The 24,996-nt window shown below is 38.1% G+C and overlaps 1 protein-coding gene across 1 annotated transcript in view; it reads left to right on the top strand.

The window, feature by feature from the left end:
- The window catches only part of IRAK2 (interleukin 1 receptor associated kinase 2), a 50,185-nt gene that overhangs the window by 7,243 nt on the left and 17,946 nt on the right, over nucleotides 1-24,996 (top strand). Inside the window, exons 2-4 of the mRNA XM_074198592.1 lie at nucleotides 902-1,084; nucleotides 17,617-17,769; nucleotides 24,261-24,367. Coding sequence (XP_074054693.1) covers nucleotides 902-1,084; nucleotides 17,617-17,769; nucleotides 24,261-24,367 — 443 coding nt within the window. The remainder of the gene's footprint in view (nucleotides 1-901; nucleotides 1,085-17,616; nucleotides 17,770-24,260; nucleotides 24,368-24,996) is intronic.

The raw sequence follows: 24,996 nt of genomic DNA, 5'->3' as shown, positions 1-24,996 counted from the left end.
TTGAGAAATCACATTCCCCTAGAGCAGGCTGGCCTCCCAAAGGGAGACAGCTACTCCACTGAGGGTGAGCTTTTTTTTTAAATAAAAGAAAGATTTTATTTATTTTGAGTTTTACAATTTTTCTCCTAATCTTGCTTCCCTCCCCCCCACCCCCCACAGAAGGCAGTCTGTTAGTCTTTACATTGCTTCCATGGTATATACATTGATCTAAGTTGAATGTGATGAGAGAGAAAGCATATCCTTAAAGTATAAGAGATAGCAGCATTACATAATAAGATAATGGGTTTTTTTTTTTAAAGAGGGTGAGCTTTTAAAAGGTAGAGATGAGATAATTAGAGATATGTAGTTGAGGGGCAATAGCTCAAAGACTTCATCCTTTCAGACGTTGGCAGGGATTTATTGTTTTGTTGACTGGTGCTTGTCTTATGTCTAGAGACAGAGATGTACCGAGTCCTTGTTCACTGAAGTTCATTGGCTCAATAGTACATAAAAGGGAGTTATAGGCACTGTATTAAGCTCTGGGCATGCAAAGAAAGACAAAAAAATTCGCTCTGCCATCAAGGAGCTCATATTCTAATAAGGGAAACACCATGCAAATGGTTAAATGCATATAATATATACACAGTATAAATGGAAAGAAGTGGCAGAAAGGAAGCATTAGCGATGTGAGATATCATAGAACTAAATCTAAATGCTCTGTGGTAATCTGTTGTACTGGGGAAAGAAGGAATTCGATGGGGAGGGATAAGAGGGATGACTTATACTGTCCTCCATAGTATACCACGCAGGCAGCTCCTTAGTCTATTTCTGGGTATGATTGGCACTGTTTAGACATCTAGATAAAAACCATTCTACCTACCTGGGACCTGGCTAACTGGCAATGCTTCTGTTTGCTGTTCAGCTTCTTATGTGATGACCGACCAGACTCAGTTGAGGAAGATCAAGTCTATGGAAAGAATCCAAGGTGTCAGCATCACCCGGGAGCTGCTGTGGTGGTGGGGGATGAGGCAGGCCACAGTGCAGCAGCTTCTGGACCTCCTGTACCGACTCCAACTCTATCGAGCAGCCCAAGTCATTCTAGACTGTAAGTAACAGGCTTAATCATGATAAGGCCGAATGTGATTGCATCTGTCTTATTGTCCTTGTCAGCAATTCCCCCTCCACAAGGTACATATGGATATATAGTTATTCTCTCTACATTGTTGGGGTTGAGGTGTGGTGCCCCTGTGATCTGGAAAATTTGCATAAAATTTTTTGAGCATCCCTTTGTGCCCAAGAAGTCTGAATTTTTCCTTTTTTTTCTTTTATAAAGTGTTTATAGTGCCTTATTGTAAAATTTGGGTTAAGGATTTGGTCATAGCATCTGTATGGTCTGCTGACCTTTGAGTATCATCTATGGTTTTTGTATAACCCCCCAAATTTTCATTTAATTTCTTATGCTGATCTTGTGTTGTATTAAAACTGTTGTGGGGAAAGTGAGGCCATAGAAGGGGTAACTGGGTAAATTTAGTACTTTATAATTTAAAGATAGCTTTCCTCCAATCACCCTAAACAGTGTGAATGGGAATTGTTCAGAAACACAGTTGTTAAACTGTTTTTAGTTGTGTCTGACTCTTCAATGACCCTATTTTTAGCAAAGTTATTGGAGTGGTTTGTTGTTTCCTCTCCAGTTCATTTTACAGATGTTTAAACTGTGATAAACAGAATGAAGTGGCTTGCTCAGGGTCAGACAGCTAGTAAGTGTCTGAAGCCTGATTTGAACTCAGGAAGATGAGTCTTTCTGACTCCAGGCTAATAATAGCTGCTATTTACATAATCCTATAAAGTTTGTAAAGTGATTTTTACAATTATTATCCCATTTTATCCTCCAACAACTCTGGAAATTGGTCTTATTACTGTAGCTGTGATATTAACTTACTGATACATTGGAAGATACTGAGATACTGGCCCAGAAAAGAGGATTTGGGGAGGAGAAAGTAAGTTAACATAGTTATAATTAATGAGTCTTCTGGAGGGGGAAGATGAACCTAAAGGAAAGACTTTAATGGTGGAGATTTTGAAACAAACTGATAAAAGTTTTTTGTTGTTGTTGTTTGTTTTTTTTTTTTTTTGCCCAGGGGGAGAATGATTTTTAGAATTCTTCAAATCCCATTAAGTCTGTAATTAATTAAACAATTTTATTGATGCATTTTGAATGGCTATACCATCTCCTCCCCAGAGGAATCAAACAAAACCAACTCATACCATGGACTTACTCTAACACAGTATATACATTCTGCACCCTTAGTTCCACACCAACAGGAGATGATTCTTCATCTTTTCCTGGTGGGTGAGGGTGAGTGATTATAATTACTCGTCATTTAGTATTTTATTCATTTACATTTTCATATTTAATGTTTTATTCCCATGCTTCTTTAAATTCCTTATATTTGTTGTTTTTTTCAAGTGAAATGATATTAAATAGTATTTGTCTTTTACAATTTACTCTACCAGTATTCACCTACTCACTTTATTTCTATTTATTTTTGCTACCACAAAAATACTAATAGGAATCCTTAGTTATATGTATAGGGTGTCATTTCCTCTATCTTTAACCTCCTGGAGGATATACGCAAACTAGTGGGATCACCATGTCGAAGAAAATTTAAATTGTTTCATGACTCTTGATTCCATGTCTTTTCCCCGAATGGCTGGATCAATTCCTAACTCTACCAACAACCAGTTAGTGTGTTTCTTAGAGTTCCTGTAATGCCGTTTCTATCTTTTGTCATCCTTCCTAATTCTCTGGGTATTAGGTGAAAACTCTGAATCATTTAAATTTGCTTTTATTACTAGTGATTTGGAATAATCTTACATGTGGTTATTGGTAGTCTACAATTTTTCCTTTGAAAACTATTCACTAGGGCGGCTAGGTGGTGTAGTGGATAAAGCACCGGCCTTGGAGTCAGGAGTACCTGGGTTCAAATCCGGTCTCAGACACTTAATAATTACCTAGCTGTGTGGCCTTGGGCAAGCCACTTAACCCCGTTTGCCTTGCAAAAACCTAAAAAAAAAAACAAAAAAAAACTATTCACCAAACTCTCCTTTAAACCTGGAGACCTTCTAGGAACCTAGGGAACAGAAAAAGCCCTGGTCTTGGGCTGAGGAGTCCCTAGGGCCTTGACTCGACTTCAGAAGTAGGAAGTTGGTGACCTTGGCTTAGTCACTTAATTTTTTCCGAGCCTCAGTTTTTCTCTTCCGTTATATGGCTACTTCCCCCTCTATTTACCTGTTGGAGCAACTCTGCTTCTGTCTCCTACTAGTAGCCTCAGATCCCTCAGAGTTCACAACTGACCTCAGAATCCAACCATGTGCTCTTGGGCAGACAATTATTATAATTAAGGTAGTGTGCTTCATAGTTTGCATGTACTTTACAGTCAGATAATAAATACTTGCTAAGGGTTTGCCAACATGGAGCAGGCATTGTATTAAGCTCTGGGAATGCAAAGAAAGATGAAAGACAGCCTCTGCCCCCACGGATCTCAGAGTCTAATGGGGGAGATACATGTAAACAACCAAAGGATTGAGCTTGCTGATAGGCTCTTGACAGACTGGGTTGGAGACAATTATCTCATCAGAATCACATATGTTAATTCTCAGATGAGGAACTGAAATTCATAGAGATCAAATTGCTCAAATCATTTCACTTTGATGTCATTTTGTTTTTGATATTGCTATTCAGTTGTGTCCAATTCTTTGTGACCCCATGGGACCTGGCAGGTCTCTCTGTCCTCCACTTATTTCTTGAAACTTGTCCAAACTCACAATTATTGTTTCCAATGACACGCTCTATCCATCTCATGCTCTGTTGTCCCCTTTCGTTCTCTTGCCTTTGGATCTTTTCCAAAGTCAGGGTTTTTCCCAATGAGTTTCGTCTTCTCATTTAAGTGGTCAAAGTAATAAGTAAACTGCAGTTTCTGAATTTAACTTTTAGGTGAATAGTCTGAATTAATGTGGTTCAGCCCAACAATGTTTAGTGAGCACCAACTATAAGAAAAACCTCCTGTAAACCTTTAAAGACAATTAATCAATGAACATTTATTAAGCACTTACTATATGTCAAACACTGATGAAATAGTCCCATCTCCCATAAAGAGTAATGGACCCCAGTGATCTATGTATATATCCTGATACATCCTGTATGAAGATAAGTAGAGACACCAAATAGACAGAGTAAATAAAAAGTAACTTGGGTGGGGGGAAGGAGGATTAGGCAGATTCAGGAGATTGCTCCTGGGAAGATGAGACCTGAACTGCATCAGCACCATACTCCCTAATGAAGCTGAGCCAGCTCAAAATGTAATACAAATGCATTTGGCAAACTAAATAGAAAATATACTTGATCCTAGGATAGCTTTATATTATAAAACTAAGTCAATGTATAGGGATCCCTGTGTTCAGATTAACGGCTCTGTTTCTCATTGAATTGACCACATAGCTTTAAAGGAAGCGGGGGCTTGCATAAGGGGTGTTTCCAGGCAGAAGGAATGACCTGAGCAAAGGCAGGAGATGGAATCACACAAATGGAGAGGCAAATAGGCAGATAGACAAGAGTTATTCATTAGGAATTGAGTTCAAATCCAGGTTTCTCTTGATCCCAGTCAGGACCAGCACCCTATCTACTATATTTTTTGTCTATCATTGTCTCTCATTTTGTCTCTCATTGTCTATCTTTGATTTATGGAGTTTAAAAAAGAAAGGTGATGTATGGAGCATCTAGTTCAATCCCTTCCTTTTTACAAGAGAGGGACACTGAGAGTCAGTGACTTTTCAAGGTCTCCTGTCTCTGAACTCAAAGCACTTATGGCAATCTCATACAGCCACTCAAATCTCATAGGACTTAGAATAAAAAATGATCACTCCAGCGATGCTACAATGAGAGTCCCCCCAAACCTTAGCTGACATCTTAATAATAATAAATAATGATCTCATTTAACCCTCAGAATACCCTTGAGAAGAAGGTGCTGTTATTATTATTCCCATTTTATAGTTAAGCTCTATCCACTAGCACTACCTAGCTGCTCTATGCCAGGAAATACACTCACAAGTTGGTGAGAGAATAGTCAGCTGCTACCTGTTCTCCTGCTGTAATGCAGGCAGAATAGCTGCATGGGTCATGAAGCATTCCTGGGGAGGATCACCAATAGGGCTGTTTTGTTAGCGCTCAGTGCCGGGCTGTTGTGACTCCTGCTCCTCTTCCCCCTCCCAGGATTCCTAGAATCATCCCCTGGCTGGGACATTGAAGGAGAGAGAGAGGGGCTCTGACTGCTTGTCACAGCAATGTTGCCTTCCTTTTGGTGAATTGTGTTGTTTTTTAGGCTAAAAGTCAGACCCAGCAGCTGGGGAAGCGGGAGACTGTTTTTTCCTTCCCTTGGAGGTTGGGGGAACTGTGGCAGACTCAGTTCTGTTTCCTGTGATGGTGATAAGAGTGGGTGTTATTTTTTTTCTGGTGAGGGCAGATCCTCAGCTAGATATAATCTAATTTGTTTTGAGACTTCCCCTTTGCGCCTTCGTCTCCTTTACTGAGAGCATGCTGGAGAGTAAAATTTGCTATTCTGTGAATGCTTTGTTATTTCCAAGTAACTTTTAAGAAGGGAACAGAACTGTTCAATAAAAATAGAGGGAGGCTTGAAGACCTAAATAGCTTCTTGTAAAGTCTGGTTACTTGGTAGTTGGGACACTAAAGCCATTCTTCAGCTAATTGTAGAATAGGCAACAACTGTCTGTGGTTTTTCCCAGCTCTTCCTATAGTATATTTTCTCCCTCTTCCCTTTAGCCTACCCCGTGTATAGCCTACTTGTCCTGAGTTGTCCAGAGCCCCTCCCTTAAATGCTCAGCTTTGTATACTGAATCTTAGGGGGAGGTACCCCTCAATTAATATTTAGGAAAATCTGACAAGGTGTTTGTGATTCATAGAATTCTAGGATTTTTTTGTTGTTGTTGTTTTAATTTTTAGGTTTTCAAGGCAAATGGGGTTAAGTGGCTTGCCCAAGGCCACACAGCTAGGTAATTATTAAGTGTCTGAGACTGGATTTGAACCCAGGTACTCCTGACTCCAGGGCCGGTGCTTTATGCACTGATCCACTGCGCCACCTAGCCACCCCTATAAGCTTTCTTTCTATTTATTTATTTATTTATTTGTTCATTTATTTTTAGGTTGTTTTTTTTTTTCCAAGGCAATGGGGTTAAGTGGCTTGCCCGAGGCCACACAATATCATTAAGTGTCTGAGGCCAGATTTGAACTCAGGTACTCCTGACTCCAGGGCCAGTGCTCTATCCACTGTACCACCTAGCTGCCCCTCTAGGATGTTTTTAGAATGAGAAATCTCTTGGTGTAGTGCAAAGATTTTTGTATTTGGAGTCAAAACTCCAGGGTCCCTGGTCCATGTGGAGAGATAACTTTCTTTCTTTGAGCCTCATTTTCATTAGACATCGGTCCAGATGGTTTCTATAGTTCCCTCTGGCTCTAAATCTATGATCCTGTGTTGGATCATGTTACAGATGAGGCAACTAAGGCACAAGACATAAAGGAATATGTCCAAGGCCTCCCAATTAATCTGAGATATTAATAGCTAGCATTTTTGTATTTCCAGTGCCTAACATTTAGCATGGGCTCAAATGTTTATGAATTGATGATTGTGCTTTATAAATATGATCTCATTGAATCCTCACAACAACCCTGGGAGGTAGGTGCTGTTTTTATCCCCCATTTTACAGTTGAGAAAAATTGAGATAAATAGAGGTTAAGTGACTTGCTCAGGGTCACACAGCTAGGAAGTATCTGAGACTGGATTTGAATCAGTTCTTCTTGACTTCCAGGCCTAGCATCTCTATGCATTTATCACCAAGCTGCCTAGAACTCCTGAATGCTGTTCTAGGGGATTTTCCCTCTACGTGTCCCTGATAGAACATGCAACCTCTTTTCATTGGTTTGAGTTTGCAGGGTTAGCATTTCAGCGGCATTCCTTCTGGGCTGCATAAAGACATAAAGACCTTACCATTGGATGAATCAGGTGCCTAACTGTGGCCTTTAATGGTTAAATTGTTCTCAAGGTGAGGATCTCTAAAAGGAGGGGACGGAGATAACACATGATCTAGTTATTTATACATTTTTCTCTTTTTTTCTGTTAATATACTTTTAAAAATTATAAACTTAGGAACCATCTAGAAAACCAAACATTCAGATAAACAAAACTTTAAAAAATGATTTCCAGATCTGCTATTTTATTGTTACCTAAGACAAGTTACTCTGTGGATGAGTGGAAAAATGCTTTATTTCTCATGAGAGATCCTAGGTTCCAAGCAGTTTATATAACAGCTGAGTAACCTTGGGTTATTCATCCCTTCTGGAGACTCAGTCTGGCAACTGGGCCTGCAGATGCTACAACCAGAAAAACCAGAAATGTCTTTCACCATATTCCTTGGCATTGTCCAATGGTTCAGTAGCAGACACTGATCTAATTTTATCAGTGGAAATGACATTGAAGAAGAGGCATCTCCAAGGGACCTTTCCATCTGCTCTACAGCTAAAACCTTCTCTCCCATTAAAATGTGAGCTTCTGGAGGGCAAGGACTGTCTGACTTTGCTATTTGTATACCCCATCCTTAGCATATGGCCATAGCACTTTAGTTTTATACATAGGAAGCATTTAATCAATGATTTCCATTCATTCATTTCCATTCATGCCATTTAACCTCAACAAGATCTGTGTTCATCATCTTTAAGATAAGGAAGTTGGGTTAGATGATCTCTAAGGTCCCTTCTGTTTTCCTCTATCTCTATAATGCTACTGTTAAAGGAATCATATATAAACCATCAACTACAAACCATTTACAGTTCATTTTGAAAGTGTGCATGATAACTTAGGCAAAAAAATAGCCTTCAGTTTGTTTTTGTTATTTATTTAGGGTAAGTAGGTGGCAAAGTGGAGGCAGGAAGATCTGAGTTCAAATCTAGTCTCAGAGACTAGCTGTGTAACCCTGGGAAAGTCTCTTTACTCTGCCCCAGTTTTCCTCATTTATAAAAATGAGCTGGAGAAGGAAACAGCAAATCACTTTAGTATCTCAAGAAATGGGGTCAAGGAGACTCATGACTGAAATTGGACTGACCATCAGCAAATCTGATATCCAGTCATTGTTTCTCATACAACTTTTGAATGTCCATATCCCAGACCTTCCCATCCCAGGAGTCCTTGTACCTGGGCCTGTCCTCTTTTGGGGGCAGTGTTGGTTTGATGAAGGAATTTCCTTGCACTCATAGTCCTGGGGTTAGACAAGAGAAGGCAGTCTACCTTCTACTGCCAGGACCAGAGAAAACCTCAGGTGAGTGAATCAGAGATTTTTGGTTTTGAGAGTCCAGGACTGGAATTGATAGAGGGGGTCAGAATTGGACTGACTATAGGTGTAAAGAACTAATGGAGAGGACCCCATTGGACTTTCCTTAGTTTCCATGCTCTCATGAGTTTCTTTCCTTTAAACTAATTCCTCTAGGAAATTTAGGAATGGAATGGTGGTGGGAGAAAATTTAGGGACGGAATGGTATTGAGAGAAGGTAAGGCTACAGGGCTTCTACCTGATTATGACTCCTTTTTTTTGGAGTAGGTGACCCTGATCTCTGGGTCTTCTTTTATGGAGAATTGGATCACAGGAAGTGCAGTAAGACAGCTACAACCTTCTCTTCAACTTGCCACCACCCCAAATTCCCCTTAGTTGAGAACTTGAAAAATGTGGAAGTACCCTAAGCTGGAAAAAATGCAAAACTTTTGATTTCCATATTTGGGTCTAAGATTAAAGAAGGGTGTGTGTGTGTGTGTGTGTGTGTGTGTGTGTGTGTATGTATGGGATATGGGTGTGGGGGTGTAAATGATGATGCTCATCCTGTTCCCCAATGCTTGAATGAAAAGAACCTAAGATTCTTACAACCCAAGTTATTTCAATTATCTTCTCCTGGAAGAAGAATCATCGATAATTTGAAAACTGTAGACTAGGAATTCTTAACTTTTTTTGTGATTGGGCTCCCAGATAATCTAGTCAAGCCTATATACACCTCTTCTTAGAATAGTGTTTTTAAATGGATTACAAAGGAAACAAATTAAAAAGCAACATGAGTACAAATAAGTAAATACAAATGATATACAAGTTGAATATAATTTCAAATTTCAAAATAATTTCAGAGAAGGACAGGAACACTACAACTGGGGGAAAAGAGGAAAAATCTCCCATAGAAGGGGACTCCAGAGCTGAGCCTTGAAGGGGATAAAGGATTCCAAAAGGTGGAAGCATGAGAGAGAGCATTCTTGGCATTAGATTTGTGTTCAGGTATTTTTCAGTCATGTTTGACTCTCCTTGACCACATTTGGGGTTTTCTTGGCCCAATACTGGAGTGGTTGGTCATTTTCTTTTCTAGCTTGCTAGAACTAGAAACAGAGAGGGTTGAGTGAATTGAGTTTTTCATAAGAAAAGGAAGGTGGTATCAGTTTCAAGAGGGACTTTTAACTGGATGAATCAGATTTCACCAACAGACCAGCAGCCAGAATTCTCTTAGGAAATTTTCAGAACTTTCTTTCCTGTTTCCTGTTTGTGTCACCTCTGGTTGCATAACTCTTAACAAGAGTGTCCAAATTTCTTCTTAACATGGGGAGTAAAGACATTTCCTTCCTGAGAATAAAATTTCATATTCTAAGGGAACTTTTTCTCCTATCAACTAATTATAAATGAAAGTAAACTAGTAATTTCATTAGATTTTGGTTGAAAAGACTCTAAAAGATCAGCGAGTTCATTCCCTTCATTTTGCAGACATTATTCCCTCCATAGAGAGAAAGAGAATAGTACAAGGTCACAGAATCAGGTAAGTGCTGGGATTTGAACCTGATGCCCAAACCACAGCTCATTCTTTTGTCTCTTACAATGAAAAGTAAATGAAGATGACAACAGTAAGTGACATTTCCAAACATTTTACAGACATAAATTTGTTGCTCCTTAAAACATTGGTTCCAATTTTTCAAATGAGAGATCTGAGGCCCAGAAAGATTATAAGCCTGTTTCTCATGACTTCAAGTTGAGCAATTTCCCCATTATACCATGTTGTCAATCTCCACATTAGTATTTGTTTTGTTTTTTTTTTTTTGCTAGGCAGCTGGGGTTAAGTGACTTGGCCAGAGTCATACAGCTAACAAGTTTCAAGTGTCTGAGATCAGATTTGAACTCATATCCTCCTGATTCTAGGGCCATTACTTTTTTTAATTTATTTTTATTAAAGATATTATTTGAGTTTTACAATTTTCCCCCCAATCTTGCTTCCTTCCTCTCCACCGCCCCCACAGAAAGCGCTCTGTCAGTCTTTACTGTGTTTCCATGTTGTACCTTGATCCAAATTGGGTGTGATGAGAGAGAAATCATATCCTTAAAGAGAACAGAATTCTCAGAGGTAACAAAATCAGACAAGAAGATATCTGTTTTTTCTAAATTAAAGGGAATAGTCCTTGCACTTTGTTCAGACTCCACAGCTCCTTATCTGGATACAGATGGCACTCTCCTTTGCAGACAGCCCAAAATTGCTCCCTATTGTTGCACTGATGGAATGAGCAAGTCCTTCAAGTTTGAACATCACTCCCATGTTGCTGTAAGGGTGTACAGTGTTTTTCTGGTTCTGCTCGTCTTACTCAGCATCAGTTCATGCAGATCCCTCCAGGCTTCCCTGAAATCCCGTCCCTCCTGGTTTCTAATAGAACAATAGTGTTCCATGACATCCATATACCACAGTTTTCTAGGCCATTCCCCAATTGGAGGACATTTACTTGATTTCCAATTCTTTGCCACCACAAACAGGGCTCCTATAAATATGTTTGTACAAGTAATGTTTTTACCCTTTTTCCTCATCTCTTCAGGGTATAGACCCAGTAGTGGTATTACTGGGTCAAAGGGTGTGCACATTTTTGTTGCCCTTTGGGCATAGTTCCAAATAGCTCTCCAGAAGGGTTGGATGAGTTCACAGCTCCACCAACAGTGTAATAGTGTTAGGGCCATTACTTTATCCAGTGTGTCACCTAGCTACCTACAATCTCCATATTTATAATTCAAATATTCTTATATATTTAATTTTTTTTCTGGTTTGTGAGGTTGTAATATCTTAGATAAGACTTTCTCCCTCCCTTTATTTCAATTTATTGCATTAACCAGTCTGTTTGGGAATAGCATGGATTGTTGTTTTTCAGTTGTCTCAGTCATAACTGAATAGAATCTCTTTTCCTCTGGAGGTGTCCTCAAAAAGAGACTGGGACTCTTGGGATCTTGGGATCTCTGATTCCTGAAACTGTCTTTCCTCAGTGTATCCAGGATATAATTCTCTGATTTAAATCAGACCCTGGTGTCCCAAGACACTGCTAAGGTAACAAGATAAGAGAGGCTAGGAGTTATACAAGGTCATAATCTATCTAATGAGGGGAAGTGACTGGGAGTCAGTCTTCCCCTGCTGCCATTTGCTGCTCTCTGGTTATGAGTGCAAGCAGTCAACCAAAGATTTCCAAAATTTAATTGCCTTCCTGCTAGAATCCTGATGAAGAACAGAAATCCTGGGGGTCCTTGCTATGCTATTGTTATCAGTTCTGACCATGAAGATCTGCTAGTTCTGTGGAGGAGAAAACACCTCCTGTCAACCAGCATGTCCTGGTTAAGGATGCCAGCTACCCCAGGGAGGTCCTTGGTCTCTTGCCACTCTCAAGACTAAGGGCCAATTTTTCTGGGAATTCCACACTCATTCTGGTGTTTATGTACATAACACTAGAGAGTACTTGGGGAAAAAATGCTCAGTTCTCTTTTTTTTTTTAGGTTTGTTTTTTTTTTGCCAAGCAAATGGGGTTAAGTGTCTTGCCCAAGGCCACACAGCTAGGTCATTATTAAGTGTCTGAGACCGGATTTGAACCCAGGTACTCCTGACTCCAAGGCCGGTGCTTTATCCACTGTGCCACCTAGCCGCCCCTCAGTTCTCTTTATCTCTCCCCTACCTTGGTTCCTTTCTGGGTGATGGTGTTTAGCTTTACTTTTGGAGTATGGTCTTTGCACATGTAACCAATTCATTTCTTGGTTCACTCTCATTTGGGAGGTTGTATAAGTATAAAATGATAAATGTTGATGGGACTGCAGAAGAATAGGCACATTGGGGCGGCTAGGTGGCGCAGTGAATAGAGCACCGGCCTTGGAGTCAGGAGTACCTGGGTTCAAATCCGACCTCAGACACTTGATAATTACCTAGCTGTGTGGCCTTGGGCAAGCCACTTAACCCTATTGCCTTGAAAAATCTAAAAAGAAAACCCAAAACAAACAAACAAAAAAGAATAGGCACATTGATGCATGCTTGGTGAATCTGGGAACTTGATCCAGCTATTCTGGAGAACAATTTGGAACCATGCCCCCAAAGTCTCTGAAATGTATATACTTTTTGACCTGAATACATCACTAGTAGGCCTACATCCCCAAAAATTTTTTAAAAAAGAAGAAAATGATCCATATGTAAAAAATATCTATAGCAGATTTTTATTTGTAGTGGCAAAGAACTGAAACTAAAGGGGTGCCCATCATTTGGGGGGGGTGAATAAATTATAGCATCTTAATATGATGGATTACTATTGTGCAATGAGAAATGAAGAAAGGAATAATTTTAGAGAAAATTTGAAAGATATATATGAATTTATGCAGAATCAATTGAGCAAACCAAAAAGGAAAAAATTTTACATTAAGAATGACATTAGGGGTGGCTAGGTGGCGCAGTGGATAAAGCACCGGCCCTGGAGTCAGGAGTACCTGGATTCAAATCTGGTCTCAGACACTTAATAATTACCTAGCTGTGTGGCCTTGGGCAAGCCACTTAACCCCATTTGCCTTGCAAAAAAACCTAAAAAAAAAAAAGAATGACATTATAAAGCAAACACCTTTGAAAAACATAAGAACTGGGCGGCTAGGTGGCATAATGGATAAAGCACCAGCCCTGGAGTCAGGAGTACCTGAGTACCTGGGTTCAAATCCAGTTTCAGACACTTAATGATTACCTAGCTGTGTGGCCTTGGGCAAGCCACTTAACCCCGTTTGCCTTGCAAAAACCTAAAAAAAAAAAAAAAGACATAAGAACTCTGAACAATATAATGCCAACTATGATTCCAGAGGGATGAGGCCTGCTACCCTTTATTAACAGAGGGTTGGACCCAGTATGCAGAATGAGATAAACATTTTCAAATATGATCAGTATAGAAATTTATTTTGCTTAACTATGAATATTTATTATAAAGGCTTTAGTTTTCTTTTTTTTATCTTTTAAGTTATGTGATGGGTAGGAGAAAGAGAAAAATAAATCCTTAATTTTAAAATAAAATGAAAGATAGAAAAAACAGATTCAACCCAGAGTCCATAAGTTCTAATTCTTTCTTTTACTAACTAGCTGAGCAATGATAATAATAATAATAATAATAATGAGAGCAGCTAACATTTATATAGCATCTATTATATATTAGGTACTATGCTAAACACTAAAGATAAATGACCAGAACTTCTCTGAATCTCTCTTTCTTTTTATGCAAGGTGGAAATAGTATTATTTACAATACTGGACTCAGAAAATTGTTGTGAGAATTAAGTGAATGTGGTGGAAAAAATCCTAAAGGTTAATTTACTTTAATTGTGACGTCCCACACAGTTAATGGCCAATCTTTTACTTGAGCTAACCTTCTTTTGCCAAGGTCCAGTGCCTAGGCAGAGCCAGGATTTGTAAAGCTGAGATCCTAAGGTACTATGGATCCATTGTTCATGGGAGGTATTTCATTTTTGTTAATTGGGTTTTTTTGTTTGTTTTTTTTAGCTAAACCATGAGTCACCTTTGGAAGAAAGTAAACTTGACGTAATTTTATTTGTCTTTTGTTAGTAGAGGGGAAGAGATCTATTTAACCTGGGAATTTCCCCCAGGAATTTCCAAAGTATCCTTCTCTAGCGGAAAAACCTGCCAGGGTAGAAGCTGAACTTTGAACAGTAGGGGGGGTCACTTCTCCAATTTTTTTCTACCCAACTCCCAATTATTCTGGTCATTGTCAGTTTTGGATTGATTCTTTTTTTTTTCAGTTTTTCCAAGGCAATGGGGTTAAGTGACTTGCCCAAGGCCACACAGCTAGGTAATCATTAAGTGTCTGAGGCTGAATTTGAACTCAGGTACTCCTGACTCCAGGGTCGGTGCTCTATCCACTGTGCCACCTAGCCACCCCTGGATTGATTCTTTTATGAAATATCCATTGGGCCTTAGAGTGAACAATAGAATCTACATGAAGTCTGGGATAGATGGACATGGTATATACCCCTACACGCCCCATACATATCACCCCACAGTGTATGAGAGATATATCCAGACACATCCAGAATAGAAACTCAGGCAGAGAAACATATGCAGACACAATTACACACATACATAAGAATGATATCAAGTTGCTGTCACACAGAACTCATTGACAGTCCACTAACACTCAACTAATAAAATCACTGATATACAGTTACTACTTTTCGTAGTTTGTCAAGTACTTTTCATATGAATTCTTTCTACAACAAACCTGTGAAGTGAGTACTTCAGGTATTTCATCATCATCATCATCACATCATCATCATCATTATTATTATTATTATTATTATTATTATTCCCATTTCACAGATGAGGAAACTGAGACCCATGGACTTAAATTGACTTTCCTATAACTTCGAGTGCTCCAAGATTTCTATGCCTCTCAAATATAGCATGTAGCTTCTAGCAGGGGAGATAGAAAATGGAACACATGAAGAGGGAAAAGTAGCAGTGAAAGAAAGAGTCTGGGTTAAATTGAGATCCTGCTCTGCCACCTACCAGCTGTATATGTGACCTTGGGTTAGTCATTTCAGCCTCAGTTTCCCTGTCTGTCACATGGAGATGACAATAACTGTAACCACATCTGACACAGGATTGCAGGAAAAGTACTTCGACAACTATAAACCACCTTGTTATATATACACCTGATACCAAGACAAATTCCACATTGCTTTGCCCTGTCTGAAACTCTCGGTTCTCTCCTCTTGGAATCCCTGGCCTTCTTTAGAATTCAGTTCAGGCACCATCTTCTCACTGAATTATTTATTTTAGATGTTTTCTCAATCTATTTATATGCACACCTGTTGTCTTTCCCATTAGCATTTATATTCTAGTTGCTGGAGAGCAGGATTTTCCTTTTGTCCTTGTATCCCCCCCAGATCCTGAGACATAGTAGGTATTTCATAAACATTGATGGACGGTACTTTAAGGTTACAAAGGTTACAAAGCACTTTCCCTCTCTTCTCTGTGGGGGGGGGGTTGCAAGGATGATTTTTAGATGAGCCCATTTTTCAATGAACAAATAGTTTCAAAGAGGTGATGCTTGTGATGACACTGGCAGTGTGTGTCAGAGCTGGGATGGAAACTCAAGGCTGAGAAATTTGAAGAGGCTCTCTTCCCATCCTCCATCCGGGCTCTTACTGAGGCTCTGAATGGGTCATCCAACCTTTCTGGGAATTAGTTCTCATAAAACTCCTGCAATCTTTCCGGGAGGACTCGGGTCAACAACCTTGTTTGCACTATTCATTGGGCAGCTAAAATAGCCGGTTTTGGAGTTCACCTAGAAACTTCACCCAGAAGACCGGAAATGGGATTACTCAGTTGAGGGGCAGGCAGCTAGAAAGCTTGATTTCTAAATGACCAGCTCAAGACCTTGCTATTATTTGTATTTGATAATAACTGTAATGGATAGAGCTCAGGAAGACGTTAATCTTCTTCCTGTGTTCAAGTCTGACTTTAGACTCTAGCTATGTGACCCTGGACAAGTCACTTAACCCTGCTTGCCTCAGTTTCCTCATTTATAAAATGATTTGGAGAAAAAAATAGCAAACCACTGCAGTATCTTTGCCAAGAAAACCCTAAATGAGGACACAAATAGTCGAACATGACTGATAAAATGATTTGATGGCTCATTGAATAGAGCACTGGACTTGGAATCAAGAAGACTCATCTTTCTGAGTTCAAATCTGGTCTTAGACACTTAGTAGTTGTGTGACCTTGAGCAGGACACTTTACCCTGTTTGCCTCAGTTTTGTCATCTGTAAAATGAGCTGGAGAAGGAAATGGCAAATTGCCCAGCATCCTTGCCAAGAAAACCCCAGAAGACAGAGTCAGAGACAACTTCAAGGACTCAAGAACTACAACAAAATTTCTTCTGTGATTGTCTAGGATTGAGATTCTTCCCTAAATTAAAACATTTTCTACCTCTTCTGCCCCAGTGTCTAGCACAGTGATTTCTACATAGTAGGTATTTAATACTTGTTTATTGAATGGATTAAGACAGAAAGTTCATGAAAGAATCAAGGGTAAATTTTCCTTCTCAATAAAGATAACAGTAACTTTTGGACTCTGGAACTCTTCCTTGCTATCCATTTTACCAGGGGTAGATGATTCTGTGTTTCTAAGATTTTAGAGGAGGAAAGAACCTTAGAGGATATCTTACACAACTTGCTTAATTCATTCATTTATTTTTAAAATTAAAGGTATTGAACCCCAGAGGAGCAAAGGGATTATTCAAAGCCGTAGAACCCCCAATGCCTAAGGCCTACTTCATACTAGAATCAAGGACTTCTGACTCCTAGTTCTCATACTCTTTTCTCTAGAAGGCTAAACTGCTTTTTGCAATGAGGGATACTAAAATAATAATGTGTGTTTCTCTCTGGAAACTTAATCATGTTTCATAGTTTGGGTTCAGACTTGTAGCTCTTCTGTGCCATTTCACCCAACAAAAAGTTGCCAAGGACCACATGTAGAATATAATATTTATTTATGACTACAGTGTCTTATATATTACCTATGAAATATAATAATGTAATAAAGTTTAATAAAATGTATATAATAAAAAGTATAATATAAATAAGAGCATAATACTAAACAAAAATTTTTTAAACAAAAAGTAAGAACATGCCATTTTTAATATGAATATTGAGCATGCATTCACCCATTCCTTTATTTTCTGGTTACTTGACTCAAGCTGTATAAATGGGATTTGAGGGCTGAGGTTTGGACATACCTGCATTGAACTCAGATGTTGTTAATTGGACGTTGAGATCCAGTGTGTCAAGAGAACACCCCCCCCCCCCCACTTACTATCTGGAGGACCTCGCTGAACCTTGGGTTGCAACACTCCAAGACTAGGCCTTATGGATGGATTCTTGCCTCAAGGGAGGGAGTTCCCAGAACAATAAATAATAATAAACCTTTATTACATTGTATAGGATGAATAATAGAGTATAGTAATACTTTAATATAGTCTACATAATAACAATAAAGAGCACTTTCAGATGGTAAAGGTAAATGCTTTCAGAAAGAGAGATCCTTACATATGGAAGTAAAGGTACCTCAGAGACTGTCTAGTCTTTTCTTCCTCTTTTATGGATGAGGAACCTCAGTCCCGGGGAGGTGGCAAAGGCAGGTTTTCCTCTCTGCCATGTGACTCTTCTTCACTGTCATAATGAAAACCATCTTCTCATTTCCTTCTATTTCTAGGGGGTGCAATTCCTGAAATTGCTAGCCCTTCTCAAGTTCTTCCTGCTCCTCTGCACCCTGGAAAGTCCTCTCTGTCTTCAGTAAGAAAACCAGAGGAAATCCAAGAAAAGGACCCGATGAAACCCTCAGGATCAACTCCCCTCTCTAGCTCAGGTACTTCCAGGAAGAGCCTGTGGTGACCCTGGAGTATGAAGTCACAGATGGAATCAGCCTGGAAGAGGGCAGCTCTTCCTTCAACCTTGCTTTTCATAGTCACTAAGAGAATCCTCTTAGTAATGCACTGGGCCCAGTCCTCCACTTTATAGGAATCAGATTACAGTGGTAACAAACATGACTAATCTTTTCTAAATCAGGGGAATACTATAGATATGCTTTACATTTATGTTTAATAAAAAATTTGATTAAATATCTTATGATAATCTTGTTGGGAAGCTAGGTGGCACAGTGGAAAGAATACCTCACATCTGACTTCAAATACTAACTAGCTGCTAGCTGAGTTTCTTCATTTGGTAAAAATGATCTGGAGAAGGAAATGGCAAACTATTCCAGTGTCTTTGTCAAGAGAGTCCCAGATGACACTAAATTTTTTTTTCTTTTTAGGTTTTTGCAAGGTAAATGGGGTTAAGTGGCTTGCCCAACGCCACACAGCTAGATAATTATTAAGTGTCTGAGGTCAGATTTGAACTCAGGTCCTCCTGACTCCAGGGCCAGTGTTCTATCCACTGAGCCATCTTTCTCTTTTTTTTAAAGAAAGATTTCATTTATTTTGAGTTTTATAATTTTCCCCCATTCTTGCTTCCTTCCCCCATCCCCCACAGAAGACAGTCTGTTAGTTGAATATGATGAGAGAGAAATCATATCTTTAAGGAAGAAAAATAAATTATAAGAGATAGCAAGATTACATAATAAGATAATGATTTTTTTCTCTCTCTAAATTGAAGGTAATAATCTTTGATCTTTGTTCAAACTCTACAGTTCTTTCTCTGGATACAGTGGTATTCTCCATTATAGATAGCCCACAATTGTCCCTGATTGTATAGCAACTCTTTTCTGTAGAGGCCAAGAATTGGAAATTGAGGGTATGCCCAACAAGTTGTGGTACATGAATATATTGGAATATTATTGCTCTACAAGAAACAACAAGCAGGGGCAGCTAGGTGGTGCAGTTGATAAAGCACCAGCCCTGGAGTCAGGAGTACCTGGATTCAAATCTGGTCTCAGACACTTAATAATTACCTAGCTGTGTGGCCTTGGGCAAGCCACTTAACCACATTTGCCTTGCAAAAACTTAAAAACAAACAAACAAACAAACAAAGAAACAATGAGCAGACAGATTTCAGAAAAACCTGGAAAACTTACATGTCCTGACACTGAGTGAAGTGAATAGAACTAGGAGAATGCTGTACTTCTTAACAGCAACATCTTGTGATGATCAACTATGATAGACTCAGTTCCTCTCAGCAATACTGCAAATTAGACAATTCTAAGACTTGTGATGGAAAATGCCATCCACATCCAGAGAAAGAACAGTGGTGTTTGAATGCAGACCAAAGCAAACTATTTTCATTTTTTTCATTTCATTTTATTTCATATTTTTAAATATGTTTTATTTCATTATATTTTTTACTTTTTCCTTCTTGTACTTTCATCCTCAAAAAAAATTTGGATTCTTTTTCACGGCATGGCTAATATAGAAATATGAGTACATGTGCATGTTCATTGTATATGTTTAACCTATATCAGATTACTTGCTATTCTAGGTTGGGAAGAGAGAAGGGTAGGGAGGGAGAAAACTTTACAAAAATGAATGTTGAAAACTTTTAAAATATACTTTGAAAAAAGTTAAAAAAATTTAAAAATTAAAAAAAAGAAAATTCCAAACAGAGTCTATGAAGAATCAGACAGTATGGAAGAAATTACTGATCAACTGAACTTGTGGAAAAGAGGAAGATGGTGAGCTAGAACTGAGATGTTGAACCTGGGACTTTGGACTGATATCCTTAGTGAAGTTGAACCAGATTAATATTTAATTGGGAATTATTTAGTAAAATATATCAAATATTATATTTTATTTTATTTCATTTATTTATTAATATTTTGTTTATTTTCCAACTATATGCACCTGTAGTTTTCAACATTTTTTTTTGCAAGGTTTGGAGTTTTATACTTCTCCCTCCCTCCCTTCCCCCAACCCTGACAGAAAGCAATCTAATATAGACTTTATATGTATATCCATGCTGAACACAGATCCAGCTTAATCTTGTGAAAGAAGAGTTAAATTCAAATAGGAGAAAAAAACAGTAGAGAGAAAAAAATGACGTAATACATAGACAACTTTTAAAAATTGAAAACAATAAACTTTGGTCTTCATTCAAACTCCACAGTTCCTTCTCTGGACATAGGTAGTATTTTCCATTACAAGTCTTTTAGAATTGTCTTTATTATACTGTGGAAATGAGGAAGTCTATCATGGTTGATTATCCTACATGTTGTTGTTAGTGTATATATTGTCCTGCTCATTTCACTCAGCATCAGTTCATGCAAATCTTTCCAATCTTTTCTGAAATCACATTCTTTGTGATTTTTTTTAATAGAACAATAATGTTCCTTCACATACACATACCACAATTTCTCCAGCCAGTCCCCAATTGATGGGCATCCCCTCAATTTCCAATTCTTTTCCACCACAAAAAGGGCTGCTATGAATATTTTTGTACATGTGGGATTTTTTACCCTTTTTCATGATTCTTCAGGATACAGACCCAATAGTAGTATTGCTAGATCAAAAGGGATGTACAGTTTTATTGCCTTTCGGGCATAAATCCAACTTGTTCTCAGAAAGGTTGGATTAGTTCACAGCTTCACTAACAGTGTATGAGTGTCCCAGTTTTCTGACTTTCCCCTCCAACATTGATCATTTTCCTTTTTAGTCATATTGGCCAATCTATGTGTAAGGTGGTACCTCAGAGTTGTTTAATTTGCATTTCCCTAATCAATAATGGTTTTTCATATGACTAGGTAGCTTTAATTTCTTCATCTGAGAATTGCCTTTTCATTTGAAGGTCATTTGACCTTTTATCAAGGTCATTTTATCATTGGAGAATGACTTTTATTCTTATAAATTTGACTAAGTTCTCTATATTTTAGAAGCAAGTCCTTTGTCAGAAACACTAGTTTTAAAAATTGTTTCCCAATTTACTGTATTCCTTTTGATCTTGGTTATATTAGTTTTGTATGTACAAAAACTTTTCCATTTAATGTAATCAAAATTATCCATTTGTCTTTTATAATGTTCTCTATCTCTTCTTTGGTCATAAACTGCTCCCCTTTCCATAGATCTGGCAGGGAAACTACTCCTTGCTTTTCTTTATTATTATTATTATTGTTGTTGTTGTTGTTGTTGTTGTTGTTGTTTTTGTAAGGCAGTGGAGTTAAGTGACTTGCCCAAGGTCACACAGGTAATTATTAAGTGTCTTTGGTCAAATTTGAACTCAGATCCTCCTGGCATCAGGGCTGGTGCTCTATCCATTGTGCCACCTAGTTGCTCCTTCTTGTTTTTCTAACTGACTTAATGACATTGCCTTTTAGGTCTAAGTCCTGTACCCATATTTACCTTATCTTGGTAAAGGATGTGAGATGTTGTTCTATGCCTAATTCCTGCCATACTATCTTTTACTTTTCCCAGCAGTTTTTTTTAAAGTAACCTGTTATCATCTTTCATTACTTTTTTTTTATATTTATTAAAGATTTTTATTTATTTTGAGTTTTACAATTTTTTCCCCCAGTCTTACTTCTCTCCCCGCCAGAAAGCAATCTGTCAGTCTTTACATTGTTTGCATGTTGTACAGTGATCCCAATTGAGTGTGATGAGAGAGAAATCATATCCTTAAGGAAGAAGATATAAGAGATAACAAGATCAGACAATAAGATAACAGGTTTTTTCCTAAATTAAAGGGACTACTCCTTGAACTTTGTTTAAACTCCACAATTCTTTCTCTGGATACAGATGGTATTCTCCATTGCAGACAGCCCCAAATTATCCCTGATTGTTGCACTGATGGAATGAGCAAGTCCATCAAGGTTAATCATCACCCCCATGTTCCAGCAGTTTTTTTTTTTAAGTTCTTATGCCAGAAGCTGAAATCTTTGGGTTTATCAGTCAGTTGATTACTTCAATCGTTTGTTTCTTTAACATTACATTTTAAAATTAAGTCAATATGTAGCCCACAGGAATGCTTAGGTATGGATTAGTGACCTTTTTCTATTTGAATTTGTCAACTAGAAAATAGTACAATTAGTATCTGGGTTAGAGAGTGGTACAATGAGACAGATGCAGAAAAGTGGACAGCTAAACTCAGTAAGTGTTAATGGTTCTATGGCAGCTCAGTGGCACAGTGGAGGGAGGCCCTGACTGCCATTAAGACAGTCCCCAAGTTCAGATCCAGCTTCAGTCACTTAACTAGCTTAAGTGTAAGTCACTTAACCTCTGTCTGCCTCAGTTTCTTCATTTTCAATATGGAGATAATAATAGCAATTATCTCTTAGGCTTGTTGTGAAAATAAAAATAAGACAACTCTATAACATTGCCCTGATTTACTAATTTAGAAACCTTGACAGAAAAGAAAGAAAAGAGTAGTCATCATTGTTATTACCAGGAGCCTCATCATTTCTGTTTATGGAATTGTATACTTGACATCCTGGGTAATGTTAACTTTTGCATCAGCAACTTCATTAAACATACAAGGTCCTTGTCATATTTTCAGGTGGCACAAAGCTAGAGGGGTAACTAACACATCAGGTGCCAGTGTCAGGACCCAAAATTACTTTGGAAGCCTAGAGAATTGGGCTAAATCTAATAAGATGAAATTTATGAGGCATAATGCTTAAGGTTTGCAGAGCAGTGCTCATACTTTATCTTGTTTGATCCCCTTGCAACAAAGATATCCTCTATATTTAACCAAGTCATCAATATAAATGACACATAATAGTACAAGGACAAGCACAGATCCCTGGGACACTCTACTCCAGACTTCCTTCCAAGTTGGCATAGAACCATTAACACAGTGCTGAGTATATCTACTTATACTGTTGTCTAGTTCACAGAGCTTCATCTTTTTCATAAGAATATCATGAGATGTTTTAGCAAATGCTTAATCAAAATGTAAATGATGTTTATAGCATTCTTTGTCTAGATAAGTTATATCTATAGCATTCCTCTGATTTACTAGTTTGGTAATCCTGTTAAAGATTTTCTAGACTTTTCCTTGTAAAAATCCTTCTTTTTAAAATGTTTATTTCCATTCCTTTCCTTAGTGGTTCACTTTAATAATAGTTTCTAGAATTTTTCCAAGAATAGACATCAAACTCACAGGTCTATAGTTCACTGGTTCCATTATCTTTTGGCTTTATTCTATTTGGAAAATGTGAATGATAGTGGCTTCTAATTAGGGGGAAGGCATGGATGAGATCTAAGCTTGACCTTGAAGAATGGTTAGAGTTTCAACAGTTGGGGAAAGAGGGCAAAGGAAAAGAGTAATAAGGACAAAGATAGGGATAAGAAGTGTGGGGGGCACATTTAAAGGGTAGGGAATGGTGTAGCTGAGCTGGACTGTAGAGTATGTCAAGAATAATACTGGGAGATAAGTCAGGGAAGGTAGATTGGAGTCAGATTGGCTCCTTTGGAGCTCAAATACTAGTTTACCAAGTTTGGACTTTGTCTGGGAGGCAATGGGGAGCAGTAATGGTTTTTGATCAGAAGAATGACAAGAACTGTACATTGAGAAAATGGTTTTGCAAACCAAATATAGACTAAATAAGAGAGGGAGGGGATTAGATGTAGGGATACCAGGTAGGAGGCAATTAAAATAATTCAGTTTAGAGACAGAAGCCCCTACCAAAGTGATGGTAGTAGAGTCAAAAGGAAGAGATAGATATCAGAAATTTTTCAGATATTTGCTTGATAAGATGTAAGGGATGATTGAGAGGAGTTGAAGATACAAAGTTTTGAACTTGGGTAACTGGGAAAATGGTGATGTTTTAATGACTACAGAAAAGGCTGGAGGAAGAATATCTTTTTTTGGGAAGCGGATGATGTGATTGGCTTTAGATGTGTCAAGTTTGAAGTTCTGGCAGGTCATCCAAGTGGAAGTGTCTAATGTATAAGTGGAAGTGAGAGGATAGAAGTTGTGATAGGAGGTAAATAGATTTGGGAGTCATCCAAAGCCATTGGGAGTAGTTAGATAAAACACAGTGTACAGCTAAAGAAAAAGAACAGAAACCTGAGAACAGAACTTTGAGAAAATAGTCATATGGAGGAGGAAAAGGAGCTTGCAAAGGATAGACAAGAAGGAGGAGGACAGAAAGTTGCAGTATAATGGAGTCCAAAGGAGAAATCATTCTGTTGTGTCAGAAGTTGCCAAAAAAAACCCCAAAACATCAAGGAGGATCTTGTTTGAGAAAAGACCTTTGGACTGTGTTATTAGGAGTCATTAGAGACCTTTGAGAGACCAAATTCAGGAAAGTAGATGGAGTGGAGGGAATAGATAAGAACTCAATGAAGCTTGGATTAGTCTTAAAATCCTATGGGCCACTGTATAGAATAAATATCATTGATTCACTTATATTTCATACATTTTCCATTTCAGGGAGAGTTCCAAGTGGATCCTCAAACCAAGTCTTAGAATTGCCTTTTATCGAAGATGACCTCCCTCATTCCTTAAAAACAAATTCTTCTATTTCATCAAATATGAAGGTAAAATTCCATATGCTGACACTAAAATCTCTTATGTAGTAGTTTTCACAGCTAATTTCATTTGTTGTTTCTCTTCTTCTCAGAAGAAACATTATTCTTGAAAAACTTCACTCAATTTAGCTTGAATTAGTGAAAAGTCTGAGTCATAGAATCTTTTATTTAAAGAAATCAATTTTGAATATTTGTGAGTATATCACCAAATCAAGGTGAACAAAAGGAGGCCTCTACAGGGTCTGCTTTGATATCCAGGTAAGACCCCATTTTTTCAGGTGTTTTGGTCATATTCAACTCTTAAAGACCCCATTTGGGATTTTTTTGGCAAAGATACTGGAGGGATTTGCCTTTTTCTTTTCCAGTTCATTGTACAGATGAATTAGTAAATGTCTGAGGTCAAGTTTGAACTCAGAAAAACATGTCTTCCTGATTTCAGGCTGGTGCTATATTTACTGCTCCACTGCCCTAAAGAACCATTATCATAATGGATTCTTCCCTATTCATTATTATTAAAGCAGGAGAGCCCAGGCTCTTAACTCACAAGGTAATGCCCCATCTAATTCTTTATAACTCTGGAGTAAGAAGACCAATATTATTGAATGATTTTCCAACCCAAAATTTGGAGATGTAGTGAT

Source organism: Macrotis lagotis, chromosome 8, assembly GCF_037893015.1.
Source record: "Macrotis lagotis isolate mMagLag1 chromosome 8, bilby.v1.9.chrom.fasta, whole genome shotgun sequence".
Taxonomy (NCBI): Eukaryota; Metazoa; Chordata; class Mammalia; order Peramelemorphia; family Peramelidae; genus Macrotis; species Macrotis lagotis.
This window is presented reverse-complemented; position numbering and strand designations above follow the sequence as displayed.